Source organism: Eptesicus fuscus, chromosome 15 (genome assembly GCF_027574615.1).
Source record: "Eptesicus fuscus isolate TK198812 chromosome 15, DD_ASM_mEF_20220401, whole genome shotgun sequence".
In the NCBI taxonomy this organism is placed as follows: Eukaryota; Metazoa; Chordata; class Mammalia; order Chiroptera; family Vespertilionidae; genus Eptesicus; species Eptesicus fuscus.
Window position 1 is genome coordinate 12,730,440 of NC_072487.1, and position 24,833 is coordinate 12,755,272.

The 24,833-nt window shown below is 33.0% G+C and overlaps 2 protein-coding genes and 1 non-coding gene across 3 annotated transcripts in view; 2 read left to right on the plus strand and 1 right to left on the minus strand.

Annotated features, from left to right (window-relative positions):
• The window catches only part of IFT74 (intraflagellar transport 74), a 110,832-nt gene that overhangs the window by 75,143 nt on the left and 10,856 nt on the right, over positions 1-24,833 (minus strand). Inside the window, exons 3-9 of the mRNA XM_054727514.1 lie at positions 23,167-23,302; positions 20,886-20,934; positions 17,847-17,945; positions 17,639-17,699; positions 16,808-16,867; positions 15,463-15,524; positions 1,005-1,143 (exon numbers count right to left, since the gene is read on the minus strand). Coding sequence (XP_054583489.1) covers positions 1,005-1,143; positions 15,463-15,524; positions 16,808-16,867; positions 17,639-17,699; positions 17,847-17,945; positions 20,886-20,934; positions 23,167-23,302 — 606 coding nt within the window. The remainder of the gene's footprint in view (positions 1-1,004; positions 1,144-15,462; positions 15,525-16,807; positions 16,868-17,638; positions 17,700-17,846; positions 17,946-20,885; positions 20,935-23,166; positions 23,303-24,833) is intronic.
• LRRC19 (leucine rich repeat containing 19) lies at positions 8,348-11,343 on the plus strand. The gene is made up of 4 exons (XM_054727515.1): positions 8,348-8,428; positions 8,970-9,483; positions 10,082-10,270; positions 11,015-11,343. The coding sequence occupies exons 1-4, from the start codon at positions 8,348-8,350 to the stop codon at positions 11,341-11,343; spliced, it is 1,113 nt and encodes a 370-aa protein (XP_054583490.1).
• Positions 19,395-19,534, plus strand: LOC129151792 (small nucleolar RNA SNORA7). Its single transcript, XR_008558427.1, has one exon. It is a non-coding gene; the product is annotated as a small nucleolar RNA SNORA7 (small nucleolar RNA).

Here is a 24,833-nt window from a genome sequence, read left to right on the forward strand (position 1 = left end):
TTAAAGTGATTATTACTCATTTGAGAACCCCTATGCAGGATTAACTATATTTTGACATTTCTGTAATACCTTTTTTTCAATGTTTCATTGTATCTTATAAATCCTGTCTAAAATAAAAGTTACATTGAACTGTCAATGAAGGAATCTAATGAACAAAATAAAATGAAGAACAAAATGGAACCAGAATTATGGGTACAAGGAATAGACTGGAGGGTGCCAGAAGGGAGAGAGCAGAGGTGACCGGATAAAGAAGGAAAAGGGAGCCCGGCCGGTGTGGTTCAGTGGTTGAGCATCAACCTATGAACTAGGAGGTCATGGTTCGATTCCTGGTTGTGGCATATGCTGGGTTGCGAGCTCAGTCCCATGCAAGGAGGCAGCCGATCAATGATTCTCTCTCATCATTGATGTTTCTATTTCTCACTCCTCCCTTCCTCTATGAATTCAATAAAAATATATTACAAAAAAAAAAAAAAAGAAGGTAAAGGGTTTAGCTCAAGAACACATATGCATAACCCATGGACACAAATAGTATGGTGAAGGCCAAGGGAAGGGGAGGTGGAGTGGGTAGAGGTAGGTTAAAGGGGAGATATGGGGGACATCTGCAATAGTGTCAACATTAAATATTTTTAATAAAAAAATATTTGAGGTTTATTAGGCAGGAAGGAAAGAATGTAAATATTCATTTCATATGGCTCAGGTATATTAGGCCTTTTAATGTTGCTATTAAAAGTTGATTAAAATAAGTGTTTTCATATGTCTTTATGACATTCAAAAATGAATGATGCATAGACTGAACAAATAATATAGTAAAAGCTGGGTCATCATGTAGCATAAGAAAATAAATTTTTCTAAAGCAGTGCTTCTCAAATTTAAATATCCTATGAATCATCCGGGACCTTGTTAAAGACTGAGCAGTAAGTCTAGTCAAGCTCTCAGGGGATGCCAATGCTGCCCATCGTGGCAAGATTGCTATATGCCTGTCCCAAAGGAGTAATTAGTATTACCTGTAATAATTTCTCATTTGTGGTTTTCATGTCTATGTACTTGACTTGTTTTTCAGGAGACATATTTTTTATAATGCCATCTGCTGCTTGTTTTTCCTGTTCAATTTCTTCTTCTACACTTCTAATTTGTTTCTCCTTCCTGAAACCAAAAGTATGCAATATTCCTTACTATACTGAGGGGAAAAAACATTACTTTTACTCAGGTCCTGGTCTCATTTAAATAGGGTACTTAAATTTATTCAATCATAGTTTATGATCTAAAAGTTCTTACAAACGTACAAAATAATTCTATTTGACCTGTACAAAACTTGGCCCCCATCAGCACAGACTTACTTTGTCTTTTTCTTCTCAACCCCCAAATGCTTCTATTTTCTTACTCTCCATTCTACTTACATTCTTATAAGATAACACAAAAATCATCACAGAAAATCATTAAAGCCTTCAACATGAGGATGTATTTATAATTTTTGCTATCATACCTTTAAGACAAATAAGATAGTTGCATTTTAGAAGAGTTGTTTTCAAACATCTCATAGCTACAGAATTCTTTGAACAAATGAAATACAGTATGGAAGTTTAACATGTAAATCATATAAAGTAACACAGCTCTGACTGAACTGGGAGTAGAGAGACCTATAGTGCAACTTGATTTTTAAAAATCATAGCTTTAGATTAATATGTTTTGCTTAAACTCCCTTTTATCCACTGCTTTAACTAAAATTGGTATTCCACAGATTATCAATATTATAGCACTGCAAAGTAATAATTTCTAGCACTACAATATTATAGCACTGCAAAGTAATAATTTCCCAAAAAACAAAACAGAAACATTGCAAGTACAACCATCTATAAGTAGTAGTAGTAAAATTAATTACAAATATTTATCATATAACCACAAGAAATACCAGTGATGTGCTACTTATTACCCTATGCAAGGTCAATTATCATTAGGACAGAGAAACATTTTGAAAAAAATAAAAAGGTAAGATGCTAGTTATCATGTAAATATTTCAAGATTTACATATAAAAATCTTTCTTAAAGTAAATTTTAATTCCAATGCCATAAATTTATATTTTAAGTTTCAAAATGATTATTCTACTATTTAATCTCTTTCACAAGTAGATAACCAACTTCTACAGTTTTCACAATCACTAGCTAAGTCCTCTATATCCACATATCGGTGACCTTCACACTCTTTACACACTCATACTCCATTAGCATAAGATAATCTAAACTAAGAAATTTTTCTGTAAAGACATCATAATAATCAAATAAATGACGAACATAATGAAACAGACTACCTGGAATTTTTATTTGTTTTTGTCTCACTCTAGTGTCTTTCTTTACTTTGAACCTCAATTACTACAGTGCTTGATGTTACAAGTGTGTTTACTGTTGCTACAATTTATATGGGTATATGGGCTCATAGAACTTTCAAGCAGAAAAGATCATCTATTTCAGTCTTTTTGTTTCATAGATTAAGGAGATATTGAGGCCTAGAGGAGTTAATCATCTGAAACAAACTCATTCTGAACTCCATGATTACTTGCCTCTTAACCATGTTTCTTTCTGACATGTCTCAATGTAGTTAGATGGGAACTAATGTTGTACAGTATTCCATTTTACAGAGAAGTTAACAGCAAAAGGCAGGTAACTGATTTTCTCAAGGCCACATAATGGTCAAATGTCAAATGTTTTGATATTAGCACTTGGCTCCGGTTATAACCTGGCAGTAAATCACCAATGATGGTGTCATAAAAAACTCAGTGGAGTACTAAACTTGGTATTTTTTCAACTTGTATCTTTCTAAACATAAAATACCTTCAGGAATAACACCTAAATCACTTTAGAATTCTCAAATTTACATACTTGAACTCATAAAGTAAATTTGTTAATATTTAACTTTATTAAGGGTAATTAAACATAAAGATTATGGAAACGACCTTACTTGGTATACTAAAGAAGTCAAAGATGACTTTAAGAAATTATTCTTCTAGTCAATCTTTTGCTAAGGAAGTCCAGTGTTGGTGGTTTTTTTAAAATCACCTGCTCACTGGGTACAAAGGTTAAAACAAAGTGAAATGAAATCATATGACATAGCTTTCTTTTTAATGGTGAAGAAACAGAATAGATTCCTTAGCACACCAGTCTCAGAGACAAAAAAAAAAGTAAAGGTAAGATCTTATATATTTACAGGTTTGGTGGTTGTTGCTGAATTTTTTTTTAAAGTCATATTTGTTTGTTAAATCTGTACAAAAAATTATGCCTTTACTAAATGATGAAAGAGCAGATAATATGATTATATTTTCACACACTCTATAGATATTAACCTTAGACTAGCCAAAAAATATTTCCCAAATAAAGTTATAATATAATAAAAATTATTTTTCTTTTTCAAAAAAGGTTTCATTTATTCAGATTTATCTGATCTTTTTATTTTGAAATATGTTAATCACACAACATTTTGAGGTGACATTAACTTAAAAATAAATTTGTAAAACAAAAAATTACTGGCTACCCGTAGATAATTGTTGAAATTGGGTGATGACTATTCTCCTTATTTAGAGGTTTTTCTTGAAGTTTTCCATTACAAGTTTTTAAACTGGAGGGGAAAAAAAATCTATAAAATGGTTAATTATAAGAGTGAAATTAATTGTGAATTATTAACACCTTACTTCAAAATACACAGATTTTTGGCATATCTAAAATATTTAATGGCAAACTATAAACACCTTTAACAAAACCAAAATAATTGCAGCATATTTTTACTTCATAGTATATAACAGTCATATATAGCAAATAATCAAAACCTCGTAAGAAACTTGTACTTAAAAACTGCATAAGAACAACACTGTTTCTTTTTCAATATCTATCATTTCCTCTTGTATAAAGCTTCTCTCTCTCTCTCTCTCTCTCTCTCTCTCTGTAGACTGTAGGCTATATAAAAGGGCACTTAGTTTGTGAAATAATTAAAATAAACTGATATATTTGTTCTCTATTTTTTAATTACTACATTTAAACCCAAATTTCAAAATAAATTTCAAATTGAGAAAAAAAAATCCAACTTTTTAAATGGGGTAAATTGACTCAAGAACATTTTCTTCATAATCTACTGGCTAGCTATTCTGACAATCTGATTTCTTCAAGATAGCCAATAATGCTAGCAAATGTTTCCTCTGTCTAGGGATTTATCCATTCAGTGTCTGAATGGTCAACATCTACCCCCTTTCTCAATTTTTCCCCTTTCAAAAGATATACAAATATACAGAAAGCCCCATTGATCATGGAGCTCAATCAATGCATTTTGTGACTTTAGACCTAATGTTTTAGATTGTTGAATGCTTTCTTATATAGAATCTATTTTAAGCTCTGAGTATATACTGCTTCTAACTTAAAAATGTATCAAAGAGAAAGAAATACTTCTTTTCTAATTCTTATAATTTTATTTCCTTTAGCACACTGGAGAAAATAATTATTAGTATTAAATAGATGATAAAGATAATAAACACAAGATGACCCTATCTCTATTTCCATATAGGCTCACGGTCCTGCCTGACCCCCATTACCTTCTTCAGCTACTTCACTCCATATCAACTTTTTACTTAAGTTCACGTAATTTTCTTTGTAGTCTAATTGCTTCCTTTAATGATCCCTATCCTTTTTATTCCAGAAAAAAATAGCACTTCTCCCTTACCCACATCTGGACCCTGCCAGAGACTACAGTAAGAACAACACCACTGAGAAATACTGAAACGAGAGAATGAAGAGGCTGCACACTCCTAGAGACCACTAAACATGGGCAAAATACCTTTTATATACGATTTGGGGATACTCTTTTGTGGGCAGTGGTCTGGAATAAGTGATAACTTGAACTCATTTCTGACTCTAAAAGGGATTCTATTATGATCTATATCCAAGTTGTAATATCTAGGAGGAATAGTGGCTTTTTCTAACAAATTTGATTTAGCTACAGAAAGGGAGAAAGAAGGGAAATAAGTATAAACACATAAACAAATTGAAGGCAAAGAGTAGATAAACTAGAATAGGGTAGTATCAAAATAACAATAAATACCTCTTTGCTAACGAGGTAACAAGACTTTAGTAACGTGAAATGAGTCTTGCTCATTCTGAGTAGTTTTCTACTTCCTGCTCTAGTAGAACAAACTTTTCCTTAAAAATTATTAAGCAACATATGCTATAAATTAAAAGGCTCAAAAGAAAAATAAGACTCAAATTATAGAAAATCACTAAGGGTGGTACTAGCATGATATATTCATACCTTTCAAACATCATTTGTTTGCAGCAGTTTTAGTGTTGACTTAAAAAAATGCACATATAAAAACAAGAAGCATGAATATCATGAGTAAAATCACTAAATGGAAAGTAACTATTAAGCAAGAAGAAATTACTCCAATAAATGGCAACTTCTAGTTAAAGATGGTATAATGAATGTACCCATTAACTTTGACTTCCGCCCCAAACCTGACTGAAATGTAAATAAAAGGCAGGAAGGAATATAAACTCATAAGAACAAAGAGAATGAAAAAGGACGCAACAGCAATAAAACCTAGAAACTAGACAGTTAATAGTTAAGTGGAAACTGACTGGGAGAGCAAAATTTTCCCCAACTAGCGGAGTGGAAAGCTGAGGAGCCAGAGGATTTACACTGCAAAATGCCAAACTGGCCAAAAATTGGCAGCACCAGGTGTTCTGGAAATAGAGGAGGGGCTAGAACAAAGTTTAAAGTTTTCCTACCTGTCCCTGCCCAGTCAGGTAAAGCTCCTCGCCCACATAAACAGAAGATTAAGGCTTTTTTTTCCCCTCTGGGGAGAATAAAAAGGGAATCTGGCAATAAGCACAAATGAGTGCAAGATTATTATGCCAGAAAAAAAGAGAAAGTAAGTTAAGGTTTACATACTAATTATTGAGATAAACCCACCTTTTCCACCATTCAGCTCTCAAAATGCTAGTCATTTGGCTTTATCTGTTCAGGCAAATTAGAGAAGTCATTTTTGGCCCTAGTCCATTTGCTTAGTGGTTAGAACATCAGCCCTCAGACTGAGGGGGCCTGAGTTCAATTCCAGTCAAGGGCATGTACCTCGGTTCCAGGCTCCATTCCCGGGCCTGGGGATCTGGTTGAGGTGCGTGCAGGAGGCAACCAATCGATGTGTGTGTGTGTGTGTGTGTGTGTGTGTGTGTGTGTGTGTGTGTGTGTGCGTGCAGGAGGCAACCAATCGGTGTGTGTGTGTGTGTGTGTGTGTGTGTGTGTGTGTGTGTGATGCGTGCAGGAGGCAACCAATCGATGTGTGTGTGTGTGTGTGTGTGTGTGTGTGTGTGTGTGTGTGTGTGTCTACCCCCCGCCTCCCTTCCACTTTCTCTAAAAATCAATGGAAAAATATATCACCAGTGAGGATTAACAAAAAAAGAAAAGTCATTTTGGGAATCCAACTAGCCCAAGGAAAAGATCTCAAGATAATGACATTTAGGGATTCCCCAAAGAAACAGTCCAGGAAGTTTTTTACTCTACAGAAATAAGACCTATATAAATGTTGTATCCAAATAGCTTTTTTGTTGCCCAGTCTTATCTGTAAGTTCCAAAGCAAATATTAACAGATATATGAAGACAGAATGTCTCTAATATAAAGGATACTGACCATTACAAAATGGAAAAGCATAACAAGAAGGCATAGAGACTATTAAAGAAAAAGGAAAATAAAAGATACAAGACACAATAACTTATGCTATAGGATACTATTAAAGAAAATTTTCAGGAAACAAAAAGAGCTCTTAGAATTAAAATGAGTAGAAAAGGAAAACTTTAAGAGTTTAACAACAAAATTGAGGATATATCCTTGAAAGCAGAATAAAATGAAATATAGGCAAGTCAAGATAAAAAATTAGAAAATCATTCTAGGAGATCCAACACCTAAACACCCAATTAAAGCAGTTCTAAAGAGTAGTGAGACTTAAAAAAGAAAATGGGGAAGAAAATTATCAATGAAATAATTCAGAAAACTTCAGAACTGAAGGATAGTTTCCAGATTGAAAGCACCCACCAAGTAAGTACCCAGTTTCATGAATGAAAACAGACTCTCAGGAAGATCCATGACACTTCAGAATATTAATTTTAAAAGCTTAAGAAGAGGCAAGTTATATAAAAGGATAAAGAACTAGAATGGCATAGCATCATAGTCCTTCACAATAATACTACAAACCCTGCGACAATGGGGCAATGCCACCAACAGTTTCAGAGAAAACTATTTCCTATTTATAACTTTACTTCTAACCAAATTATCTTTCAAGGTCTAAAAAAATTTCCCGCCTATAGACCTTCTTAGGAAGCTATTGCAGGAAACTTCATTAACCAAAAAAAAAAAAAAAAAAAAGCAGTAATCCAAGACAGGCATTCTAGAACACAGGCATCCAGCCATAAAGACAAAAGGGAATGTCTTCCATAAGGGTGGGAGGAAAGTAGAAGTCAGCAGCTGTGTAGAGGGTACAGTCATCAGATCCTCTAGGTTACAGCATGGCAACAGGCTCTGGGAGAGACTTCTTTAAGCAGATTAAATATCAGAAATGCATACAACATTGGGTGATTTGTTAAAGAAGGGTTTGGGTATAAATGCATTAAAAAAAAGAAGAAAACTAAGCATATAAAAAAAAACACAGTATATTTATCGAAAAATTGTGAGCAGGAATAGAAAAGTAATCCTGTTATATGGCTCAGACACTGATAGCATTTACACATTTGTGACACACGGAATACTCATCTAACCCAAATTATAAGTAACTATGTATGAAGACTAAGGAGACAGGACGTATATATATTTGTTGTGTTAGAGATGAAAGTAGGGAGTGTTTGAAAGAGAACCAAAGACTCTTATCTCCTACACTTGTATCTAAATGGATAATACCAATAAAGAACACCTAAAATTAAAAAAAAAACAACAAGAAATAGCAATATAAGAATATACTACTCATTGACATGGACAACAGTGTAGTGATTATGGCAAGTGGGGGTGGAAGTGAAAGAGGGTATAGGGGAGATAAATGGTGATAAAAAATATAAAGGAAAAAAGAGTATACTTAAACACATATACATAAATACATATTCTTCTGGACCTTATTTTCAATAGATCTACTTCCATTCTCCACAGGAGCTTTCTAATTTATTAAGATTAGAGTACAGGGATGGTGAAGGAACGTGTAATTGTTTCACATTTTATATATTTTAAGAAAAAATAGATTTAAAAAGAGAAAAAAGGAAAGCAAAATGTCTTCAATAATCTCTGAAGTGCTAGTCACCTACTGACACGACTCTCTTTTCCATCAGGCCTGCAGTATGAAAGCCTCATGCATATCGATCTTGTTTTGGCCCCTCTTCATGATAATACTATCAGATGAAAGCCAGACTTTTAAAACAGTAAGTTTTTACAATTAAGACAGTGGAAATATTTTCAAAGGTACACTTTGAATGTCCCAAAGTAATAAAAGAAAGCAAAAAAAACAAAAAATCCAAACCAAGCCATTAAAACTAACTCTTTAGTTAGCTGGATATATTCAAAATCTGTGATCTCTGAGCCAGTTTCTAATTTGACAAAAGCAGACTTCATTTTTTAACAGAATTATTATTCATCATGTATTTCCACATATACAAATGGGAATATACCAAAAGTCTTTCTTTCTGTAATGATTACACAATAACAGTTAGAAGATACCTGTATGACAAACTAGAATCTCCTTGCTCAATAAATTATATATATCAGAATTTCCTTACTCTTCAATATTTCATCCCAATAAAGAAATAAAAGCATCTGCTTTTCCTTTTTCAAACTATAATATTGAAAGATTAGACAGTAGATACTTTTCTAAACTATTTCCTTCCAATGTTTAATTGCTAGGATATGAAATTTAGAAAATTCTGTTAATATTTTTCTGATTAATACATTTTTTTTATTTTTTAGGAAGTCAAATGCAACTTCACTAAACAGAATTATTATTTGATTCCAGCGGATATCAATAAAGAGGTTACTATACTTGATCTCAGTTATAACCAAATTACTCTGAATATTACAGACACAAGTATTCTACAGATGTATTATTTACTCACTGAGCTCTACTTGATTGAAAACAGTGTCATCATCTTATGTAATAATAGTTTTGGTAACCTCTCCAATCTACGAATTTTAAATATCTGTAGAAACTCCATCCACACAATTCAACAGGGTGCATTTACAGGCTTAACTAAACTAAAACAGTTATATCTATGCCAGAACAAAATATTACAACTGAATCCTGATATATTTGTGCCTCTTAAAAACCTGAAACTTCTGAATCTGCAAGGCAATTTGATAAGCTATTTTGATGTACCACAACTGTTTCGTCTGGAATTAATCATTTTACATGGAAATCCATGGAACTGCTCCTGTAGTTTACTGAATTTGCAGAATTGGCTAAACACATCCAATGTAACGTTAGGTAAGCTATCATTATTAAATTAATCAAAACCAAATGTGATTGATTTTTGGTTGTTTCACCCCAGAAAAGTCTCCCATTTTCCCCAGATTTTCATTACAATCTTAATTGTAACATCTTTACTATTACAAACTAAACAACATATAGATACTGTACTTAAAATACATTTATAAAATAACTTAATAAAGCCGAAACCGGTTTGGCTCAGTGGATAGAGCGTCGGCCTGCGGACTCAAGGGTCCCAGGTTCGATTCCGGTCAAGGGCATGTACGTTGGTTGCGGGCACATCCCCAGTGGGGGGTGTGCAAGAGGCAGCTGATCGATGTTTCTCTCTCATCGATGTTTCTAACTCTCTATCCCTCTCTCTTCCTCTCTGTAAAAAATCAATAAAATATATTTAAAAAAAAAAAAAAAAAAAAAAAAAAAAAACTTAATAAACAGGAATGTGCATCTTTCCCTTGTGTTGCTAGGTAATATAACAGTTTCTTATAGTACCAATAATGACATGTCAAAAAATTCTAATTTAAATAACTATAAAAAGTTATTAACCATAATATTTTATTTTCCATAATAAATCATAATTTATTCTTTGATTTACTAGAAAATGAGAACATCACCATGTGCAGCTACCCAGATATACTGAAATGCTACAGCATCAAAACAGTACCTTATAAGGCTGAATGCTACTCAAAACTTCCTTCACCTATAACTGAAGACCTTCAGATTAATTTTCAGTCAATTAGCAATTCAACATTTAATAGCTCTTTGAACAACTTAACAAGAAATTCAGGTAATGTACTGGTATTGAATATTAACATTGCTGAAGATAGTATACTAAAAAATTAAATTTTAAGTTACTAGAAACAATGTAAAATTCCTCATGTCAACAAAAGATTTACAAAATACTGGGTTTCCAAAACAGGCTCTGCTAATTATACCAGGCAAATGCCACTAGGCATATTATTTAACTACTCATAGGCTTAATTTTAACTAGTAAAGTCACAATTCTTCTTTTGTTTTGTTAATCCTCACCTGAGGATATTTCTCCACTGAGTTTTAGAGAAAGTAGAAGGAAGGGGGAAGAGACAGAGAGAGAAACATCAATGTGAGAGAGACACATTGACTAGTTGCCTCCCACACGTGTCCTGTCCAGGGGATGGAGGCCTGGGGATGTAGCTTGTAACTAAGGTCTGAGCCCTTGATCTGAATCGAACCCGAGCCTTCAGTCTGCAGGCCAACTCTAACCACTGGGCCAAATCGCCAGGGCAAGTCACAATTCTTATAATGTTCCTAGGTGAATGGATAAACAATCCCTGTAAAGACAGGAGTTATTCTTTTACCACTCTAGGAAATATCTTTATATCTTTATGTTGTAGTTTTATTAACTTTTGCTTAAAGAAAATTATAAAGTACATTCATTTCTAATACCAATATTGGGGAGTTATTAAGATATGTAACTTTTGTTGTCAATTTAACAAAATATCTTCCCTCTCTCCCTCTCTCATTCTCTCTCTGTCTCTGTATCCTATTTAAGAACATGGACATCTTGGAAAAAGCTGGGCTTTTCTTGTTGGTGTTGTAATGACTGTACTGATGACTTCTCTCCTCATTTTTATTGCTATCAAATTGCCAATATGGTATAATTTTCTGCTTAGTTATAAACATCATCACCTGGAAGAACATGAAGTAGAAATCTATGAAGATGGTTTTACCCAAAACCCAAGTTCCCTTTCACAGATACCAGATACAAACTCTGAAGATACTACAGTAATATTTGAACAACTACATTCATTTGTAGTGGATGATGATGGGTTTATTGAAGACAAATACATAGATACTCATGAATTATGTAAAGAAAATTAATTTCTTTCAATTTTTTATTATTTTAAAAATGTTACCAGTTCACTGACTGTTTAGACATGGAGATTTTTATGTGTGACATACCTAACTATAGCTAGTAGACCTTCATATTAATTGCAACACATATTAATATTATAAAATGATGTTTTTCTCATTGGTATTGAAAAAGTTAGTCCAAATACAGTAACTGACACTCCTTGGTAGCTAACAGTTATAATACTATTCTCAGCAGTATTCAGAAGGCTATACATATTAGTAAAAAAAAAAAAAAGCCTAAAGTAAATTATTAGTTAATTAAAATAAACTGATTCTCATATTAGTTCAGATATTGGATATAATACAGATAAGTTATATTCAAGTTTTACTATTGGAATCAGTAGAGAAATAAAGATTTTGGATTTATATCATGAGTCAGAGTAAGGAACAGAGATAGCTTAAACTGACAATGCACTTGGATATGCTCACAGAATGAATTCATAGAATTGGAAAACATTTTCTTAATGCTTCCTGAATTAGCACAATAATTCCCTGAAAACTTAGTAGCAATTTAGAGCACAGCACAATATCCAGGCACAATCCCTAATAAATTACTACTGATCTGGGTTATAAAGAAAGATTGTCACCACAATGCAGGGTATCAAAATTATCTATAAATAATCTTATTTTTAAAAATACATATGTCTGCCTCTCTTAGGGAGATTTCTATTCAAATAAGTTGTGTTAGGGCTGAGAAATCTTCAGTTGGTCTATGAACAACTGTTTGGGAACCAGATCATGGAGCAATGTTTCCCAAACTATTTTCTAGAGTGTTAATTTCCAGAGAGACAGTCAGAAGTATTAACAGGGGGGAAATATGTACATGGCCAAATTACTAAAGAATTACTAGAGAAAATACTAGGTTTAAACAAAGTGAAACAAGATTCTTTACTATATAGGACTCATCCGAAACTTTACTAAGCTAAAGGCAAATTGTCAAGAATTTTCCAACCTTTCTTTCAGGTATGCCTACTAAGAGCTCATAGCACAATAGGGGTCCAAAGAACATAGTCTGAAAAACACTGGCCTTGAGACTATTATAGGAAGAGTCTAAAAGTCAACTCCTTATAATCAATTGGCTGTAATCATAATTTTATTAATTTAATGGAAACAGTGGCATTAAAAACTGTAACAAAATCTATCATATGTGGGAAGGTTAAATGTATTTATCTCTATCTTTTACAGGAAATATCTCTAAAACACTGAAATATATTCATGGGTGAAATGATGTTTTAGATTTTCTTCATAGTATAGAAAAGGGAACAATGGCTAAAGGTGTAGATGAAGCAGGGTTAGTTGTGGACAGATGGAGCTGGGTCATGGGTACATAGGACTATAGTACATTATTTTATTTTTGTTCAAATTTCTCTATAATACAGTTTTAAAAATGTGTATTTACTTAGTACTTAGAAAAAAAGAGACTACAAATAATGTAGATGTACATTACATTCTGCAGTCATTTTAAAGGTTGTAACAATACATAAATTCAGTTCAAATGTCTATGACGAAAAAATGTTTAGGATGATATACCCAGTGAAATAGAAAATGAATTCATTTATCATGCATATTTGCTTGTGTTTATCAAAATGTTTTCAATATTCATTAAAGAATATAAATGCTTTACGCATACTATTTTCTAATAGGTGTTATCAATTATACTTCATTATTTTCAATCTCAAGTATAAATGAGATAATAGAAACATGAGGAATCTTTTTATAAATAATCTATCATTTTACCAAATATGTCATAATTTAAGAGGCAAATATTAATATTTGAGAAACAGAGTAAAATGAAATTTAATTATGAATCAGTAAAGACTACATTAATCTCTTATATTCAAGAGCCTCTTATAAATGAATATTGGGTAGTCAATAAATATCTGACTAAACAAAAATAAATAAATGGGCTTAAAGTTATAATTACATATGTTTTTAAAAGATAACTGATTTTGACTAATACCAAACTAGAAAAGTATCTACATCAGAAGGTGAAAAGAATCGTTAGCTCGTGCAGCTGTATGTAACTGAATTAAAGTCAGGTATGTAAGAATTGTAGTAATATATCGAGGCTATATATTATAACCAACTTATTATGAATAGATGTTCAGTAATAAACCAGATGGTCATACCTACTAAATGGTGAGATTAAGGTAGAAGAGCGTGAAAACAGAAGTTTTTTACACCTGCCTTCGAAAGTTATGGCATTTCCTGCTCCCTTTGAATGAGGAATATCAAGGAAGATCTTTGTGTTATTGAGATTTTGGTTATCTGCTTAACACATAAAATAAATCTATTTTCCTGCTGCATATAAAAGTAAACTTCATAAAAATAACTTTTGTTCATAACTTAAATTTCTTCTTAAAAGGGTCAGGAAAACCTATTTCATTCAGCCTCAATTACAAACTACAGATATGAAGTTTTGAAACTGCTGACATTTTTAGAACAAACTTGTATATTTTAAGAACTATTTCTTCAACCAAATGAACCAAATAGAAATAAAAAATCTATAACATTCTCAAACTTACAATCTGTGATTTATCATTTAGGATGAAATATCTATGAAACATGTACATATAATATTTACAAATCTGACCTAGGTATTATGTAAGTTTGTAGATAAATGATGAAATAAATGAGGACATAAATATTATAAATATCATAAGGTCTTCAATGGGCTATAGCTTATTATTTCTTATTCTTTAGGTACCTAGAAGAGTATCTTATATAAAGTAAATGATAACTATTTGCACTAAATAACAGAACAACAATAACAAAAAGGAAAGTTTTCATGTAAGAGCTGGGTCACCAGGAATACGGAATTTTCTTTGTACAAGGGAAGACACTTCCAGCATATGTAGTTGTTAAGATAGCATTTTACAGGAGCATCAAATAATGGAGGGGGGGAGGTTTCTTTGTTTTTGATCAACACAATAATTATATTTATCTTTCAAAAGTTTTATTATTATATTTTAACATCCTAGTTTTCATTAAATATTTACTGTACATGCAGAGGTAACATGACAGTATATTTGGTGTTACAGAATTTTGGTAAATTATTATCCTTGCTCTCAAAGAGATTATTATTGATATATTTTTGGGACAAAATGTAGGTAGTAAATGTATGTACAAAATAGTTCATCTATGTTTGCATTGCCTTAGACAATATTTAAGGTCAAAATGCAGATGAAGAAAATTATGTTAACCATTGCTGTTGTCTGAATATTTGCATCCCTGTAAAGTTCGTGTACAAATCCTAACCCCCAAAGGTAAGATATCAGTAGGTGGGGACTTTGGGAGGTGAGTAGGTCATGAGGATAGAGCCCTCGTGAATGAGATTAGTGCCCTTATAAAGAGATCCAGAGCTCCCCAGACCTTTCCACCAGGGGAGAGGACGCAGCCAGAAGGCTCCAGCATGAACCAGGAAGAGGGCCTTCACAGGAAAGGGACCATATGGTACCTTGAACTTGAACTTCCCAACCTCCAAAACTGTGAAGAATAAACTCCTGATGTTTATAGGATACCCAGTATTATAGCAGCCCAAATGGACATCCACTTACTATTTTGTAGGCATTAGTGTCACTGCCATAATTCCCTTGGTATTTAATCTTTAACCAGTTATATATAAAGATGCACATATAATCTAAATCTATGACATGGATTTAGTTTAGTTATTATCAATTAATAATTGGATAATATATGAGATGATGAAATACTACAAGTAATGTGCCTTTCATTAGACTGGGGTTTAAATCTCATAATTCAAATTAGTTAAAAAGCCCAGGTTAAAATTATAAACCATAGAGATAAGGATGTTTTGATCCATCTTAAGACTTTTTAAACTCCTAGAAGTAGAAATTATAGCTATCTAATCTATATAGTGCTTTTATTTGAATTTCAGTACTTAATAGTAAATAAAGATAATAGCTGTGTAAATAATAATTTGCATTGCAAATATTCAACTTTTTTAAATTAAAAAATGCAACAGGGAAAAACAAGAAAATCTGTAAGGAAGTACATGACTCAGAAGTTAAACTACCTAATACAACTCACTTATAAATGTTTTATTTCTATATTGATTGTACTTACGCTTGTCTTTCTGTAAATATGATATCCATACTTTGTGTTTCTCGATCATTTTGAGCTTTAAGCTAAATAAAGAGTTAACAAAAAAGTGAGGGATAAGAAATTGCCATTTAAATCAAACTATTTAAAGGTTATTCAGATTGTGAACTAATTGAGAGATTATTATAATAATTCTAATGCCACATGAAAAATTTTAAAAAATATATAGTATTTGTTTCAATTAACAAATCACCATACCAGATTTTTTTAGTCTTTTTCACAGGCATGGTAATCTCACATCAAAAGTATTCATTTTGTCAAATATTCCAATGTAAACTTAATTTATGAAATGAAAATCTCAAGTATTTATTGGGTGTTCCACAGTTAGTTAATAATATGTTAAATTTAGACCCAACACAAATTTTATTCTTAAATAATTCAGCATTTTACCTGAGCACTCCTAATTGACTCCACCTGTACATATTCAGTCTAGAATATGGATCTATCCCAAATAACTGACAAAACACATAAAGAAGTTTTTACTTTTTACATTTGGCATTAAAAATAGTTTTCCAATTGGGACTTCTGTGTTCTAAAAGCCAAGAATAATTTCACTAAATTATCATGCTTTTAGAACCCAATTTAGAAAAAAGTTATTTTATAAATTCTACTAGAGGCCCGATGCACAAAATTTGTGCAAGGGGCTCAGCTTTTGCAGCCGCCACGGCTTGCCTCGACCCTCACAGCCCAAGCTTTGTCCAGAAGGTTGCCCAGCTGTCCGGTCTAATTAGCATATTATGCTTTTATTATTATAGATGGTTTCATAGAACTTTGAATGTGTAAATAAATGATAAGCTATGTAAGTTATAAGTTGCATGTTATTTTCATCCAAGTGTTTATAATTAAAATAAACTAGCTGCTAACATCTCATTTACCAATCAAAAGTAGTATTCATGTCTGATATCATATAACTATTTGTTTTTCCCGCTTTCTTATAAAACTCTATACAGGTACCATAATATGTCCATTGAGTACTCAGCTCCATTTATGCAAATATTAAATCAAATTAATTTATATGCAAACAATTTATATATAAGAAAATGTGGATGGGACTCCCTAATTAATGCTAAATGCAGGACCTGTTAAAACATAGCCTTTTGAAAGACACTATGGTATCATCCACTTGGGAGAGCCAGTGAACAGGAAAATAATTTTAAAAGCACAACTAAGGAACTCAATAGTGGTATTTGGGATCAGAGTAATACCTATCTCTAAGGTCCATAAGGTTTCATCAAACTATTTCTAGCTATAAATGCTTTGTTTTGGATGTTATGATCTAAATTGATCTATAGCTCATAAATTTTCTTACCATGTTGTAATCATTCATTACTTCTTCCATTTCAGTATTGGTATTAAGTTTATCTACCAACTAAAAATAAAAATACACAAAAAAATACATTCTATTAGTGTATAAATTTTCTCTTAATTCATCATATAGGTATTCAATCTTACAAATAATACTCATCTAAGTATGAATACTTACAAGTATTTTATCTTCTAAGATAAAAACAAATAGTAAGCTACCTAAGTAAGCATACACTGTGCTTTTGGCCAATCAATAAACTACATTTTTAGGAATGTAAAAAAGTGAGCAATAATGAACTACTACTGTTCCTGCAGATTGTACCTTGAAGAGTTTTGCCTGCTCTGAGATGTCTGAGCTTATAAAGAAAGGTCCAGAGAAGACAAAAGTTTGGAGAAGATCTCTCTTTCTCTAACTACTCCCCGGACCCTTCCCTCCCTCCCTCCCCTCTTCCCCAGGGGAGATGGATGTTAACTGATTATAAATTACACCAGTAAAAATGTAAATAATTTATTAATTTTTTTATTGATTGACTTTTAGAGAGAGAGAGAAGGGAGAGAGGAAAAAAGAAAGAGAAGAGAGAGACGTCATTTTGTTGCTTCTTGTATGTGCTCTAAGCAGAGATCAAACCTGCAACCTTGGCGAATCAGGACAACGCTCTAACCAGATGAGCTACCAGGCCAAGGCCACAACACTTTCATCTCTACACTTTCTATAGTTTTAATCTTTTACAATATGTATGTATTCACGTATTATTTGGTATTTAAAATAACACATTTTTAAGTGGTAAAAAGAAATGAAAATATTCAAAGAAAATCTCTATGAAAAAGCAAATACCATGTTGTAGTCTGCTAGTTGTCCTTGAAACTCTTTGATTTCAACAGCTAAAGTCTCAGCTCTGCAAGCATAAAATAAATACACTCATAAATACATAAATAAACAAATGAATATTACGAACAAATTCAGTATAAAACTCCTGAAATATATCACATTAAATGCTACTGATAAAAAAGATCTTGCATATTTTAGCTGCAAAATTACTCACCTCTTTTCATATGACAAATAAACTGAATTCTCTTGATTGTACATTTCTATTTCTTTCTGAAGTTTATTAATTTCTGTTGTAAGTTCATTTATTTTACTTCTAAATGAAAAGAAATAAGTCAGCAATACTTCTAGTCAAGAAAAGACGTTCTAATCAAACAAAAAAACTTTTCATAAATGTGTAATAATATAAATGGTTTTTTGAAATTTCACTTAAAAATAATTTAAGTGGCTTATTTAAGAATGAGGTATATCCCAACGGATAAAAAGCTAACATAGATTCTCTACTCAATAAGAAAGATGACATAGGACCAGAATGGAAACCTGGTCAAACTGGTACAATCTAGAGACAGAAGTAGATGCCTAAGTGTCACTCTCACAGCTCCTGCTTCCCTCTAGGACAGAGTGTCTCAAGAGTGAGATGACTGACTAAGTAATACCTTGGCATGGGGTGGGGGGGACTATCCTCTGCACTGTAGGATGTTTAACAGCATCCCTAGTTTGGATGCCAGTAGCATATCCTCCGAACCTCAATTAACAGCTGATAACTCACTTACTTTTCACAACCAAAAATGGGTCTAAAAATTGGCAAATGTTCCCTGAGGAGCAAAATCACCACCAGTTGAACACTGCTCTAGTAATCAAACAATTACACAAGTAGCTAGAACTACTCTTCTTTGATGCAGAATCACAAATCTTGGAGAAGAGAGGCTATGCAATGATGATAAATGGCTTTATTTTGTTTCCTTCTTTTGAATAAAAAAATGGCTGAGTATCAAGAGATGCTATACAATGATGGCCTCATTTTCTCATTGATGTTAGCTTCAAGGGTAGATGGGGAAAACACACTTCTCTTTATTCTAGAAGTTGGAGAATCAAAAAGCCTCACGTAATTGAGAAAACAATCAAGAAGGACTAAGAGGAAAATGAACTTTTAGGACACAATAGAAGGATGAGGTGAAGTGGAAATAAGAGAGAAAGAAGGTACAGATGAGGAGCAAAGAAGAAAATAAAGTAAAATGGGAAAATGGAAATAAGATAGTAGGACATCTGAGCAGAGGAAAAAGGGAGGTAGAAAATAAGACATATGTTCTTGAGTTAGAGCTGCATAGAGATATATAACAAAGCTTAGGAATTAATTAAAATTAGGCCACATTTGTAACAACTCACCAAATCTACAGGGTGTCCCAAAAACATGTATACACACTTTAACCGCTGACAGTTCAATTGATGTTTCTTTCTTTTCAGCCAGACTACCAGTAAGCTTTGAACAAAGAAAATTCATCCTAAAATGCTACTGGAAGTTTGAAAATGCAATTGAAGTACAAGCACTGCCTTCATAATTATTCAAAATGTGTATACATTTTTTTGGGACACAGGTCCCCCCGTCAAAAAAAATGTATACACACTTTAACAGCTGATAACTCACTTACTTTTCACTCGTTTTCAGGTTTGACTGATTTAAAAAAAAAAGGGTGAAGCCAGAATAAGCTTCAAACAAAGGTTTATCCATTAGACTTTTTTATGAGGTTACATAAAAGATAAAGTTAACCTCCCAGGACCGCGTCTGGCGAGTGGCTAATATTCTGCCAGCTTCGGAGATGGGAGGGAAAACAGGCCTGGCAGAGATACCCATTCCATTCCCTGCTTGCTCGGTAGCTGGTGATTGGAAGGCACTCTGCAACAGTGCTGAAGCCCTGGGCAAGGAAAGCCTCTTTTCAGGGCTGTTCTTTGTTTCAAGGTACCTGTCTCTTTAAAAAAATAATAAAAAAATAAAAAAAAAAAAAGATAAAGTTGATGGTACAAAACCGGCAACAGTTGACAAATGGAGGGTGCACAATTACCCAATGAAATGATTCTTTTTTTAAAATATATGTTTTTATTGAATTTTTTGTTTTGTTAATCCTCAACAGAGGACATTTTTCCCATTGCTTTTCAGAGAGAGTGGAAGGGAGGGAGAGAGGGAGGGAGGGAGAGGAGAGAGAGAGGGAGGGAGAGAGGGAGAGAGGGAGAGGGGGGAGAGAGAGAGAGAGAGAGAGAGAGAGAGAGAGAGAGAGAGAGAGAGAGAGAAAGAGAGAGAGAAACATTGATATGAGAGAGACACGTTGACTGGCTGCCTCCTGAACACACCCCAACCAGGGGACAGAGAGCAAACGTACAATCCAGGCAAGTGCCCTTGACCGGGAATTGAGCCCTCAACCCTCCAACCATCGAGCCATACTGTTTTTATGGATTTATTGTTTTTATGGATTTTTTTAGAGAGAGGAGAGAGAGAGAAAAACATCAATGTGAGAGAAACATAGATCAGCTGCCTTCTGCATACCTGCCCCCACCCCGCCACCAGGGATTGAGCTCACAACCTGGGCATGTGCCCAGGCTGGGAATAGAACCAGACCTCTTTGTGCATGGGTCAACACTCAACCACTGAGCCACACAAGCCGGGCCAAAATGATTCAGGATATTTGCAATTCCATTGCTTTACATAATCAGCAGGGCCTGGACCAGAACGGTCATCAGTTTGAAAACAGGCATTAACACAAAAAAATTATTTATTTCTGTAGATTTTTTTAAATTTTGAAAATGAACTATATATTAATAAACACTGACTTTATAATCATTCAAAGTGCATATACATTTTTTGGGACACCCTATATATTTAGGTAAAACTTTGTATTAAGTAATGTTTACAAATAAATATATATATATACATATATATATATTCATTTTCTTGTTAGATGTAACTGGTGACATTTCAATAGTATTTCAGAACAAGTAGTGAAAGAAGCATAAAGTATTATTTTTATCATTAGAGATTTTAAAAAGTGAACTTGAAATATATAGCTTACATGCAAATATATAAAATTTAAAATCTCAGACTAATTGCATTATACATGTATTTTGTAATACAGCCAAATTATCCAAAAATTACATTAGAACACAAAATAATTCTTATAAATCAACATATACCTAATTATCTTAATAAGTACAACAGTTAAAACTTCATGTAATGCATAGAAAAAAACACATTTATTTAACATACCGAAGAAGTCCAAGATAGTAAGATTTGTCTAAAATTTGCCTCTGGGGACCTAAAAAAAAAAAAAAAATGTTTTTAAGCATTAGTATTCAGTTTGGAAATGCCACCAAAACAGCAAATCAAAAGCACAAACAGAATTATACTACACAATTCTCTGACAGTCCTCATGAAATGTGCCAATAAATCAGATAATCAAGAAGAATCACTGAAATGGAAACAAGAACTAATATCTTACCATTATAATATAATAGAAGCTTGAGTTAAGCCCACAAAAATGGGCTCAAGACACAGGTTGACTGAATGGGAACTGGGTCAAAGAGAGTCTAGAAAAGGGCTCTCAAAGAGAACTTTCTGCAATAATGAAAATATTCTATATCAGTACTGCCCAATAAATGAATTACATGGGGTTACCAGCACTTGAAATGTGGCTGGAGCTATTGGGAAACTCAAGTTTTATTTTACTTAATTTTAATTAATTTACATTTAAATAGCTACATGTAGTTATTGGCTAGCATAATGGACAGTGCAGATTTAGACTGAATTTCTCAATGCAAGTAAGAGATGATTTTTCATAATTTGTCTCAGAGACTTTTTTATACACATGATCTTATATTTCAGAAAGACTAGGAAAGTACTCCTAGGTTAAATGTCCCAAATCTTGAGACAAATGAAGTGCCCAGCAAGGTGTGAGGTGTAAAGCTAGGGAGGTCTTAGCGGAGGAGAGGGAGAGAATGTCTTATTAGAATGGGAAATGGGGCACTAGAATAGGTCAGGACAAAATCACAACAGATAGCGGTAACAATAAAAATGTTTACGCAAGGCTTTGCAATATATTGGTAGAAACTGACTAAATGATATTTGGTCCTGTTTTGAAGGAGAAATTAATAAAGTATAAATACTGAATTATTTTTTAATCTTTATTGTTGAAAGTATAACATATGTCCCCTTTTTTTCCCCCCTCCCCCCTTTCCCAGGCCTTCACCATACTGTTGTTAGTGTCCAGGGGTTATGTATACATGTATACAAGTTCTTTGGTTGATCTCTTCCCATCCACCCACCCTCCCCTACCTTTCTTTACTGAATTATTTATAGAATTTCATATGTTTCTACCTTTAATGTTTAATAAGTAATATTAAACACCCAAACATTTCCATGAATAGGGTTTTAAAGACTAAACAACTACATAATTTTGACTCATTTTATTCACAGTATTGATTAACCAAGCATTTCTAAATAATCTATTGGTTTTTAATATTTCGTGAGCTAAGTTTGTTATAATACAAGTAAGAAAGTGAAGTCTCCTGAAAGGTATGACATACTATATTATAAAGTGTATTTATGATATCTTATAGTTAATTTTGTACCAGTAAAATATCTTCATTCCTGATAAGTCCTTTGCCACAAATATAGAAAATAAAACAGTTCACCATGCTTTTATATACATATATATACACATATATATATATGTACAGACCAATTATTTGAATCATAACATACAGTGTATTGTTATGCCTCTTTTTTTTTTTTTTTTGCTTTTTTTGGTTATGGCTTTCTGCACTCATACAGAGAAGCATAATGAGAGATGTGCTATAAATCTATGGTAGCCTCATTTCTTACGTATTGTAATGCAGTATTAATTATTAGAAAAGTAACATTTCTTGACTCCTCATACACAAATATCTTAATAATGTAATTTTTATATAGAAACAATAAAAAAGTATTTCAGAATATTTTCATAGAGTACTAGAAATCTAATTTTCATTCTTAAGCTTTTCTTCAATTTATTTCAAATTTCTTGAATTTGTAGCAAACCTCCATGTTTAGAAATAAAGATCAAAATACCTCACGTATGTAAACTAGAGGCCCGGTGCACAAAATTCGTGCACTGGAGGGGGGAATCCCTCAGCCTGGCCTGTGTCCTCTTGCAGACCAGGAGCCCTCAGGGTATGTCTGACTGACGGCTTAGGCCCACTCAGGGCGGGCCTAAGCTGTCAGTGGGACATCCTGAACACTGCTGCGGAGGTGGGAGAGGCTCCTGCCACTGCCGCTGGGCTCGCCAGCTGTGAGCCCGGCTTCTGGCTGAGCAGTGCTCCCACTGTGGATTTGCATAATAGCCTTTTATTATATAGGATAACTCTCCAGCTCATAATGTTATTCTCTTATTTTGTGAATCGCAGAATAAGAACTGAGTAGAACTGCCTCTTTCACTCTGTAATTCTGATTTAGTAATATGGTACTACAATATTTCTTATACAAAATGTACTCATCTTCTTAAAATAGATACCTTTAATCCCAGTTTTCATTCCACTTAAACCTTGTTGTGTTACTGGACGATCTGCAACTTTAATCTGAGAAGACAGAACTCCTCCTGTTCCTATGAGGCCACCACGGGAGCCTGGTCTTGCAGTTCCAGGTGATATCTAAATAACAAACAAGATTTCACTTTTAATAAGCTAGAAAACCACTGTAACTCTTACTATTAAAACCGAAAAGAGAATATTAAATTTTAGTTTGACATAATTTGTAAAATAGCCCCATATTTTTTGTTTGAAATATAAAATAATGTTAAGCAAAATTCTTTAAATTTTAAATTTCTATGTGTAGACTTCATAATACTTCAAAACGGGAAAGGAGTTAAGTGTCCAGATATTTTTTCTCATATAACCATAGACTAATAGCTAAATAAGTTGTAGTATATAACAAAACAGTTTACAAAAAAGTATTTTATAATTTCATTTTGTAAAACAAAAAGTCTGGAGGATTATACAAAAAATAGTAACAATGGTTATCTCTATATAATGATGTTATAGTTCATTTTTATTTTGTCATCTGCTGTTTTCAGCATTGATACAGAAAGTAAATATTACCTTTAAAATCAGAAAAAAATTGTCACTTTAAAAAACATTATATATAATTCCATCACAAGATAGCCCCGTATGAAAGGGCTTAATTCATTCAGCAAGCATTCACATTATTACTTCAGGTCTACAAAATCCAATATAACACTACACACCCTGAGGAAAGAGTAAGACTCCATTCTTGTCAGTGCATATAGTGAGCACGGGCATAGGAAGGTATAAAAGATAACCTGAAACTGCTCCAAGTTATCCTTTTATCTTCCTTTGCCACTTTTCTTTTTCCTGCCATATTTCCAAACAGTAAAATAATAAATTAAATATGTAGTAGAAATTTTATACTGAGGTTGAATACAACCACTGTCATTCATTTTGATTGTTTTTAATTGTTAGCTGGTAGCCTCTAATCCTATCAGCTAACATAGTTCTTAAGTGATTCTGAGGATTACTTGGTAATTATTTTGAGTACAGGAGGCCAGCAACAGTGACACATTCCAGAAGAAATTGGTTGGACACAAGAACACTGTCAACAAATTCAAATGAAATTAATTCAGGCTTATTGTGAATGATCCTTGTGAGAGAATGCTAAATCTCTCCCTGGGTAATTCTTCTAAATAATTTCCTCTTCAGCTCTATGTGAGCATAATCGTGACAGCTACTCAAATAACTATGCAACTTTTTAAAAATTATCCAGATGAAAGTATAAAGAAAGTATAAATTAAAACTGCACACATTTAAAAAAGGAAAGAGCCCTGACTGGTTTTTCTCAGTGGTTAGAGCATTGGCCCAGGCACCCACGGGTCATGGGTTTGATTCCTGGTCAAGCACATGTACCTTGGCTGCAGGTTCCCTTTCGTCACTGTTGACAATGATAGGGCCCTGTTCAGGAGCCAACCAATCTATGTGTCATTCTCACAGCAATGTATCTCTCTCTCTCCTCCTCCTTCCTCCCTTGCCCTCTCTAGAAATCAATGGAAAAACTATCCTCAGGTGAGGATTTAAAAAATAATAATTAAAAAATTTAAAAAATGAAATAGATATACATGTATTCACATGGAAATATATTTATGGTATGCTACTGATATATTTATTATAT